This window comes from Lathyrus oleraceus, chromosome 6 (genome assembly GCF_024323335.1).
Source record: "Lathyrus oleraceus cultivar Zhongwan6 chromosome 6, CAAS_Psat_ZW6_1.0, whole genome shotgun sequence".
Taxonomy (NCBI): Eukaryota; Viridiplantae; Streptophyta; class Magnoliopsida; order Fabales; family Fabaceae; genus Lathyrus; species Lathyrus oleraceus.
In genome coordinates this window covers 454,620,259-454,631,143 of record NC_066584.1, presented here as the reverse complement: position 1 = coordinate 454,631,143, position 10,885 = coordinate 454,620,259, and the positions used below count along the sequence as shown (strand labels likewise).

The window sequence follows — 10,885 nt, the reverse complement described above, 5'->3', positions numbered from 1 at the left end:
TCCCACTTTATAAAAACCTCACCAAACAAGATTTTTCACAACTGTAAATTTACTATAAACCACCACACATTTTTAAAATCTCTGATCACGTCACCCCTGTTAGCACAGAGGTATCACACATTTGTATTTTTTTTAGTAAGTATGATACCTGAACAATAAAAATGTGAGAGTCTTATTAATTAGTATTCATTATACTAATTTGAGATTTGTGTCTCATGCTATCTCATGAAGATTTATCATTTATGTAATATCATATATTTTTATTCATAAGAGAAAAAAAATCGGTTGGTAAAATAAGAGGTTGATAAATGGTGGGCTTGGTAATCAATTACCAACCCAACCCAAGTTTTAAAATGTGGATGAACCTTGCCGTTTGATTAATCCAACTTTTCTTTCCTTTTTCTCACCTTCAAATACAAGCTACCCCTTCTTTTTCAAAACCCTAATTTCTTTTCCCCAATCCAATCACCGATCTCAACCAATTTGTCAGATCTGCTGCGCGGCTCCCTCAGGTATTCTGGCAAATCCTGTTATCTCAGAATCACTTTGTTTGAATTTTCTGATGGTTTAGTTTCATAATTCACGTTCTTGATTGAATTTACACCTTCAAATTCTTAGAAAAACCAGTATTTGAATTATCTGTTTTTTTATGGATCTTTGTGGAAGTGTAATCAGATGTTATAATTCATGTTGAAATTGTGTTTTTTCACCATAATTTATCAAGGGAATCCTGAACACCTTAATCAGATGTTATAATTCCTTAACTTTGTAGTGATGAGTTATCAATTTATTTAATTGTATGTATAATTTTGTTGCAGGAATTATGTCTTTTGTCCGTAATTATCAAGCTGAAGATCGAATTTTTAATGGTGGCTATTGGCCCACCTATGATGGAAACAACACTGGCAACACTGATAGGAAGAGGAGCAGAAACCATTATGATCAGAGGAATTATAACAATTACTATGACAACCAGACCAATGATCAGTGGAATTATAACAATTACTATGACAACCAGATCAATTTTGGGCACCGTGGTGGCAACCTCAACCAATGCAATGCGGATTATGCTAATTATGCTGATGTTGGCCCGTCTTCTCTGAAGAAAAGAAAATTTTCAGCCCCCGATCGGGTTGAAATCCAGAAGTTCAATTTGCCAGCCACCATCCATGACAATGTTAGGAGTTTTCAAGCTCATCCTACAAGATCCAATGCTTATACCTCAGCTAGCGTTAAACCTGGTTTCTCCATATTTGATGATGACACACCGGTCTTTATGTCAAGGGATGATATTGATAGAAACTCTCCATCAAGAAAAGATGGTATTGATGTGCGCCATGAAGCCCATTTGCGGTATTCTTATTGTGCCTTCCTTCAGAATCTCGGAACTAGGCTTGAGCTGTAAGACTCACATTGCTAGTCACATGGAAATAGTCTTTTTTTTTAGAATTATACTGTTTATATTCTTATATGATGTTGCTTTGTTGATTAGTTTCATTTATTGTAGCAGCTAAAATTGCATCATGTTTGTTTACAGGCCACAAACTACCATTGGGACATCCATGGTTCTGTGCCACCGGTTTTTTGTTCGACAATCGCATGCATGCCATGACAGATTTGTGAGTTTTTAATAATGCCCCAGTTCTAAATTCATCTTTTACTTTTCGAATTACTAAATGTTTCAATAGAACTACAACATGTGTGCAATTTGTTTTACTACTAGAAATTCAAAGAAAATTTGTTGCTCATATTTATTAAAATGCTGGTGGTTCATATTTTATTTCAATTAAGCTGTGTTTTTATTAAATTTGATCTCTATTGCAGTTGATAGCTACTGCTGCTCTTTTTCTTTCTGGGAAGTCAGAAGAATCTCCATGCCCTTTGAATAGCGTATTGAGAACATCCAGTGAAATCTTACACAGACAAGAATTTGCTTTCTTATCCTACTGGTTTCCTGTTGTGAGTATACTTCAAACTACCCCAAATTCTTTCCTCTTTTGTACTATGTTGCCCATGGAAGGCATGCAAAAGATATCACTGTATAATAATAGGCTCTATTGATCTGTGAGTGAAATATGCTTGTTATGTTTTTGAAATTACTTATGAATATGTATGCTGAATCACCATAAACTTCAAGATGGGTATTATCTAGGGGTGTTCAGATCCAATCCAATCCAAAAAAAAAACCAAAAACCGAACCGAAAAAACCGAAATCCAAAAAAACCGATTTTTTTTGGATGTATTTGGATCACCATGTTGCATAACCGATCGGTTCGGTTCGGTTTACGGTTGGCTTCATGAAAACCGAACCGGTCCAAACCGAACCGGTATTACTTCCATTTACTCATCCTATTAAATTAATTATAGACTCTGATTAGCTTTTGATATCTGAAAGAATTGGGTAGATTGTGAAGCTGGAGCAATTGCAGGATAATTATTGTGAAGCTGGAGCAATTTCAGGATAATTAGAAAATTTTAGATTTGTCTATCAATGTTGCAGGCTGTGATTTTGAAACTATCAATTATGCTGTCATTGATATTTTTCTTGAAGTTTTATTATTATATTCACTTTAATGCAGCTTTGGTATGTTACTGTCATATATATTTGTCATATATTTAATTTATATTACAAGTCTCCCTATAAGCACTAAGTAAGCAGGTCTCCATATAAAATATTTATTACAGCAATGTCTATTTCGTTGGGATAGATATTGTCCATATATTATAATGAATCTTTGCAACAATGACATCAAATAGCCATATAATATGAAAATTAGATATTGTCTTAGTAGACGTTGGAGGCATAATTGTAACTGGTATTGAAATATATTCGTTTTAAATTTCACAGTGTTGATTTAAAAACCGAATAAAACCGATTCAACCGAACCGAAGTAAACCGTATAAATTGGATTGGATTGGATTGGATTTTTCTTGTTGTCATCCAAAAACCGAACCAAACCGTATGCTTTATATATTTTGGATCGGATGATATTTTGTCTCAAAACCGATCCAAACCGGACCGTGAACACCCCTAGACTATTATCTGTTGAAGATAGTGTCAGTTCAAATAAGTTAACGTTTCCCTTTGAATGACCGTAGTTCTTATGCTCTATTATTGGTTGGTACTTGTCAAACTTTGGTTGTAATTTTTCATTTATATTGACTTGATTTGAGTTTTCCACAGGATTGGTTTGAACAGTTACGTGAACAGGTGCTTGAGGCTGAACAGTTGATACTCACAACTCTAAATTTTGAACTCAATGTGCGACACCCATATGCACCTCTTACATCTGTCCTTAGCAAATTTGGTCTTTCAAAGACTGTTTTGGTGAATATGGCTTTAAACTTGGTCAGTGAAGGGTGAGTTTTCTTATTTTAAATCTTACTCCTTTATGATTGCAGCAGTAATGCTTGTTTATATCGTTCGTCTCAAGGGTAAAACTAGTTCCACTCATATGAAACTTGTATGTGATGTTCTGAGCTTTTGATGGTGTCCTCTTCAGGTATCCCTTTAATTGGTTCTGACTAGCCCTTTATCTAACAAGTGACTCGAATGAAAAAATTACTAGTCTAGGAAACAGTACACGGGGCACTGAGTGATAAATCTCAAGAAATTAGCATGTCTTGATGTGTGGAGTTCTTGTTGCTGAGGAAGATACCTCGGTGTCCCTCCTAAATTTTGGTCCAAAATAATGTTAATTTGCAATAATTTTCATTAGCCCAACTTCACTATAGCTATTTGTCATGGGATATTGATTGTTTTGGCATGCATATAATTTGCAGGATCTTGACAAGAATATTATGCTGCCCTGTATGATATTCTTAGCGGGTGGATTGATTTGCTGTTCTTGGAAAGTTTTGTTTTACATCTGAAGTTGAACTGCTGATGTCTAATGGATTGATTTACCATGAATATATAAATCTATTTATTTTTCTATGGGCTATAACCAAGAGCCCTATGCCCCACACATATTTTCTGTCAAACCCTCATTGTGTTGTAGTTTGTGCTGGTCACCATTGGCCAAATGGCCTATCATTAATCTTTAGTGACCTGGATGAAAAGAAGATGATCTAAGTAATGTTTCAAGCCAACAAAAAGAAGTGAACAGTCTGAATTTCAAATATGGTTGGAATCTTGTTTTCCTGAACAAGTGTTTGTTAGTCATAACTCATAAATCAAAACCGGTCCTTCTCCACTAGAGTCAATTTATGATGTGAAGCAGAGAATAGCTGAAAATAACACCTGGTTCAAATTCTGCTTTGCTACAAGGCTATAGCGTTGTTGTTTTACAATACTTTGTATGAAATAGCTTGTCGCGGAACAACAGTGATTTGTTCAAATTCCGCTATAGCACCACTATTTGACAACACTAACTTGAAGGAAAATGGATTTTTATCCTGCTTCTGGAATGCTTTTTATATGACAAAAAAATAGACCCTATACTGCCCGATGTGTTTGTGTTTTCTTTTCTAAAAAGTTGAAGGAATCTTTTTTCTTTGGTCTATAAATTGACTTGGAGAAAATTGTTCCTAGGCAAGACAACTGATTTGTTGAACAATTTGGACCTTTTTTTTCCTGTTGTTCAGTCGGTCCAGCTATGCCATCTCCTACACTTTCCCATCTGTTCATTTAGTTGTTTCTTTGTTCATTTACGAACATCTAGTTATTAAGTTTGCATTGGGAATTGAAGATTTGAACAGTCTGACTTACTCTCACTTAGCAATAAATTCTGTTTTAACTTTTGACATTACTTGGGATTCATTCTTGATAGTTGGACATTGTTGTCCTTGTTTTTAACTTTTAACTTTTAACTTTTTTTTCCTCTTTTTTTTTTTTTTTTTGATAATCGTTGCATCAATATCTAATGTATGCTATTTTTCAGAAAATGCATTTTATAACAATTTTTTCAGGAAATGCATTTGCAGTTGATTTTATGCCATTCTGTCCAGAATTGTTGTAGCCAGTTTATATTATTCAATTATCTTCCCCAATATATGATGCATGTCTTGTAAATTCAAGCCTTAAATTGGAGCTGACTCACATTTTACTTTCATCTTCTCATTATTTGGCATTTAGTGGCTGAGTTGTATTGTACTTCAAATGACTTGGCATCTACATGAAATATCAATACTGGTGGTACCACACTGATATCCCTTTGTATCGAGGGTCTGCTAAGTTGAATAGGTTATGCATAAAAAGTGAGTTTGTTTCCTTTTGAGTTCAAATACTCAAAATGTACATTGACTTAAGGTTTTCTTTGTTGGATGGGTTGTGAACAGTTGCCTTCTTTATTCTCTTATTCTTGTTTTGGCAATATAGACAGTAACATGACTATATTGCTCAAGAGAGTCCTGCACAGGTGCTACTATGTTGTGAATAGCTGCCCTTTTTCTTTTTACCTTTCTCTTCTCCTATTAGACCTTCAGTGTGACCCCCTGTTAGCTTTGAATGATATTGAGGGTGGTAAAAAATGGAAACTTTTTGTTCTTTTCCATTTAACCGCTTTTCCACCTCAGAAGGGACGGTCTGTATGTTAGATGGCTGTAAATTTTGGTTTAGCTCAGCTTGTACCTCCCCTGATTTCTGATCAAAAGGTTTTCTTGTGGTGGTGTTGTGTTGCCTCAAATTGTATTCCCCTTGCACCTTCATGTCACAAAAAGGATCTCCCCCTATCGAATCTGATAAAAGTGGTAGGATATATGACTGTTTTTTTGTTTTAGATCATTCTAAATCTGAACTAAACAAATCTGTCCGTGTCTTTCATCAAGAGGCTTTTTTGCTTTGAAATTTTTTTGGGCAAAGACAATTCAATTTTACTGCAATTCCCATTTTTCAGATGCTCCATATTGTGTAATGATTTTTATAATTTCAATTTGCATCTGCTACAAAATGGTTGGGTTTTGTTTTATGCTGTAGTATGTGGAATAATTTGCATTCATTATAAGTATCCCAATGTAAATGGTAGCAAGGCTCTCCAAGACAATATATGTTGACAAGAGGTGGCATTGGCATTAGCTTTGAAAGTTCATTTGTTTGGAATAAGCAGCTCTATGCATGCTTTAATATTTTGATTGCATAAATTTCTGGAGTTTAGAGCCTCCCACAGCAGAGTTGGGTCTTGAAGTCTGATAAGTTCTCTAAATGTGTGTATGATAGTGCTATAGTTTGGTACTCTTATCAACAATGCTACTCAAATTCTTGGCATAGTAATCTTCATGAGTTGCTGCTATTAGAGTTGGTAAGGAACATGGTATGAATGTTGAATACTATTTGTATTTTTTAGTTCATGTTAATGCTCATTATGATAGCTGACATGATCAGCCATGGTTGCAACATATGCTTAAGTTGTTCGAGAATCTTCTTTTAGTGTTTCCTTGGATGGTTAGTTTGAGCATTTATGTTTGTATCACTGTCTCTGTTTGTGATAAGCAATGCTAGTGGTGTTGGTGTTTACCTTGCTGAAGCTGATTTTTTTTTTTGCAGGCTTCGGAGCTCTCTATGGCTTCAATTTAAACCTGATCAAATAGCTGCTGGAGCTGCATACCTTGCTGCCAAGTTTCTGAACATGGACCTTTCTGCTTATCAGAATATCTGGCAAGAGTTTCAGGCAACCCCATCAATTCTTCAAGGTACTGTATTCGTTATTATAATTATCAAGTAGCAGTGTTTAATTTTTTATGTTATTTTGAAATGGTTGATTAAGTAGCAATAGACATATGAATTGCATGTTGCTAAGATTTAGGAAAAACCTATTTTATTAAGACAAAATCTTGCACAGGAAAAATATCAGCTACCAGTTTAACAATTTGTTTTTCGAAAATGAAAAAAGGGTTTATTATATCTTCTAAAGTTTGTTTAACTTGTTCATTTGAAACTCGGAAACTAGTCAGGGAAGTGTCTTGAAAATTTGTTTCTGAACTTAATAATATGCTTTTATTATTAGTTCGTGATAAGTGATATCAGTTCTCTCATTGATGCAGATGTTTCGCAGCAATTAATGGAGCTCTTCTAGAAGGATAATAGAAATGTTATACCATAGTTCTCAGTAAAGTAGATTTTAAATACTTCACATACTTCAGAAATAGAATCACAGATCATCAGTGTTGTTTCTAGAGTTTGATATCGGTTAAATTTCCTGTTTGCTTTTTGGAGTTTAGACCCTACTCGTGCGTGCACATAAAATAATTTAAAACTTCGAATATGCCATTATCTGGCTTGGATTTAAATTTTTTGTTTGTCTTGTGTTCTTTGGAAATAAGATAAATACATTTTTTTCTGTTTGTCTGGGCTTAATTGGAAATAAGTTAAGTACTTTTTTTTTCTGATTGTCTTGGCATCATTGGAATTTGGAAATAAGTCGAAACTCTGACTGTGTGATCATTGGAATGATTTGTCTTTTTTGGGCCTATCCAGATTGATTCGAATCACAAATCCTTCTTGATTCGAATCACGTTTCTAAAAATCCAATTTTCTATCTCTTATTTAAATAGTTGTTTCTTCTAGTGAAATTAACAAGTGTGTTAAACCTATGATGAAATACATAGATACAAAAATGTGATTTTGTCTTCTCTTCTTAGTGTGTTCATCCTTACACCATTAATTTCTCTCTTATTCTCCAAAAACTAACTTCTTGATATTGAATTCGTGTCAATTCATTATCTCTTTTTGTTATATCTTGTTCTTGTGCAATTTTGTTATTATCTTTGTGTGAATTAGAGAGAGAGTTTATCAATCTTGTTGTGATTGATCAAGCTCTTGATATCAATCAATAACCAAGACCCATTCACCTAGAAACTTGACAAAATCTTGTGTGTCTTCTTTATTCACCGAAACTGAATTACTTGACTAACACGTTGTAATTTCAATGGTTGGTTGAGATTATTTGGAATTGTTCATCATCTTTATCCTTAGTTTTTTTTTCCTTTGATGGCAGACCTTCCTTTAAAGATTGAGTGTTAAGGGAGACTAGTGGCACATTAGGGTATCTAATGTTTTTGTGAGAAGCGGGTTGTTGTGTAATAGGTGCAAATATCATTTCTTAAATAAAATTTTCTATTGGTTTATTATCTATCAAGAAGAGAGATTCCAATATATTCCAAGGAAGACTTTGGCAAGATCAAGTATCAACGGTCTGTAAGGCGGAGTTTGAAGTTGTCCTTCTTTGGTGGAGTTAGAGAAATATTGATCACATACAAATTTGGGAGTTATAAAATATATGCTCAGTTAATGGTAACCTCTTAGATAAGAAATTTGTGGGATCAGTGGGATCGCCACACACGAATACTTGGAGCAGGTTATTGTTGATAGCAAGGTTATTGGATCAGGATCTTGAGGGATCTTGTTTTTGTTAGCAGTTTAGTGTCTAGATCAACAAGGGGAATTATCTTGTGATAGTTCTTTATAATCAAAATATTGAAAGAACGTGATTATGTTCTGATGGAATCATCCATTGAAGAGTGCAATAGGCAAATCAAGGATAAACGCCAAAATATTATATATCTTTGTGTATCTTTTCCCTTTTCCCTTTTATTTTTGCAAGCATTCATTCATATTTGCTTTGCGTTGTTGCATAATTATATTGATTGTAAGCCATATAGGTTAGACCATCCTATAGTGATTTAATGTATAAGCTTAGGTATACGGTATATCATTCTTGTATAATCATCATGAAGCCAATTAAGCTTTGTTAAGAACATCTAAGTAAAGTGTTTTTAAATCTCTTTGTCTAAAGAGATTTTAGTTATCTCGTAAGTGACTTGCACTAGAAACAATCATCCCCTTGGTAACCTCGTATGGCTTGATTCATTGACATTCTTCCAAGCTCTCGTATTTTTGTGTTTTGCTTTCGCACTTCTTAAAATCTCTAATTTAGTTTATGGGACCTAAAATGTTTTTAAAATTATTTTAAGGGAAAAAGATGTGAGGGCAACTTTTCGTTAGATGTATTTTGTATGATGTCAAAACTATGATACTTTAGAGTTTATGTATATTGGACGGTATCCTATGAGTCTTAATGTGTATCTTAATATTAGGAAGCATAAAAACATTTCGAAACTAGTTAGAAAAGGTTCCATGCATGAAAAACAAGTTTTTATATGAAAAAGAAGTATATAGGTCAACACATACGTGATATAGGTCGACACATGGAAGAAACATTTTCCTATGGGTCGACACATACGATTTTCAGGTCAACTCATGTACCTCAATTTTAAAGCATGTAGCTTCTGTTTGATGTGTCGCTTCTATAGATCGGCACATGACCTATACAGGTCGACACATGACCTATACAGGTCGACACATGACCTATACAGGTCGACACATGACCTATACAGGTCGAAACATGCATTAAAAATCTTGAAAATTTGCATTCTGTTTCAAATCTTTTGCATTCCTTTTTGCCTCTAACTTGCATACATTATATACTTCATGCATACATCATTTCTAGTAAGGTTCTAGAGTAAACCTACATGAAACCGGGATTTCAAAGTGTTCTCATCATATTCAACCTTATTCTATGCATACACATAAACAAATTACACATAATCATTCTTTGTTTAGGGGTCATCTAGAATCGTTGATAACATCCAATTTAGGTTAATTGAATTGTATATTGGGTTGAGATCTTTAAGGGTTTCAAATAAGAAAACCAAGTTGGGGTTTTCCTTCAAGATCAATTAGAGATTTTAAGGTTTTAGATAAGGTTACACAATTTGGATTTGATCGAGTGAAGGCTTTGAAGAACGAAAGGTTCTTGCAAAGGAGTAGCGTGGGACGGTGGGTCATATTGGTAAATCTTGGGTTACAACAATTCACAATTTAGATTCGATCGAGTGAAAGCTTTGAAGAACAAGGGGGTTTATTGCAAAGAAGTAATGTGAGATGGTGAATTAAATTGGTATTGTTGGGTTACTTTATCAAGCTTTGATCAAGGGAAGAGAGAATGTCAGAATCAACATCAAAATTAGGGTTTGTAGAGTTGGATTGCTACATTTCTCTTGTATACTAAGGTGAATTTCATTATCTCAATTCGAGTTCGAATTGAAGGCGGACGTATCCCTAGCGAGGTCGATTGGGGAATTTCCTAAAAAAATCCTTATGTACTATATATATATATATATATATATATATATATATATATATATATATATATATATATATATATATATATATATATATATATATATATATATATATATATATATATATATATATATATATATATATATATATATATATATATATATATATATATTTACTTGCAAATTATTGAATACATCGATTGTGCGATCAATATGGTTTGATAGATTTTTTATAAACCTTTTAAAAGAGATTTTTTTGAGTCTATAAGAATCCTTTAGATTGTGATTGAATTTGAAGATCAACAAAACTATTTATAATTCTAAACTAAATCAATTGCACACAAGGTGTTCGATAATTTACCTTTATAGTATTTTTGTGTGTTTTTATCATTGCGAATAGTCTATACTCTTAGCATTGCATTCAATTGATTACGGTTGACCAATTGTTGATTAATTTGTTGTAATTATCATTAACTTTGATTCAATTATGCATATCTGAGCTTTTTGATAGCGGTTTAGTTAGACGATTCGATCCGGGTTACTTCCGCTTGCCATAAATTTTCAAAACAGTTTTTTGTTCAAAGTTTTAACTAGTGAACTATTCACCTCCCTTCTAGATTGAAGTCTAACGTCTAACAAAAGGGTCTACTCAACCCCCCTTCTAGACATCTTTGTATCCATATTCTCACCCAACATCTAATTCACCCCCTTTAGATTTAGCATTAAAATAAGTTACTGTAACTTTCTCCTTGATCCAGAAATATGGCTTCCGCTAATCCAATTTTTACAAATGACGGTAGTAACA

The 10,885-nt window shown here is 33.5% G+C and overlaps 1 protein-coding gene across 4 annotated transcripts; it reads left to right on the top strand.

Moving 5' to 3' along the window:
• Positions 1-276: 276 nt before the first annotated feature.
• LOC127098421 (cyclin-T1-3) lies at positions 277-7,281 on the top strand. Of its 4 annotated transcripts, XR_007793357.1 has the most exons (8): positions 277-512; positions 819-1,401; positions 1,538-1,619; positions 1,825-1,959; positions 3,185-3,360; positions 6,158-6,239; positions 6,485-6,630; positions 6,982-7,281. XR_007793357.1 is itself a non-coding variant. In XM_051037012.1 (7 exons), the coding sequence occupies exons 2-7, from the start codon at positions 824-826 to the stop codon at positions 7,011-7,013; spliced, it is 1,149 nt and encodes a 382-aa protein (XP_050892969.1). In that variant the 5' UTR covers positions 277-512; positions 819-823; the 3' UTR covers positions 7,014-7,281. The 4 variants fall into 4 exon arrangements, 3 of the variants coding, with proteins under 3 accessions (XP_050892969.1, XP_050892970.1, XP_050892971.1); XM_051037012.1 differs by lacking the exon at positions 6,158-6,239; XM_051037013.1 differs by lacking the exon at positions 6,982-7,281 and having other exon boundaries at positions 6,158-6,251.
• Positions 7,282-10,885: the final 3,604 nt, after the last annotated feature.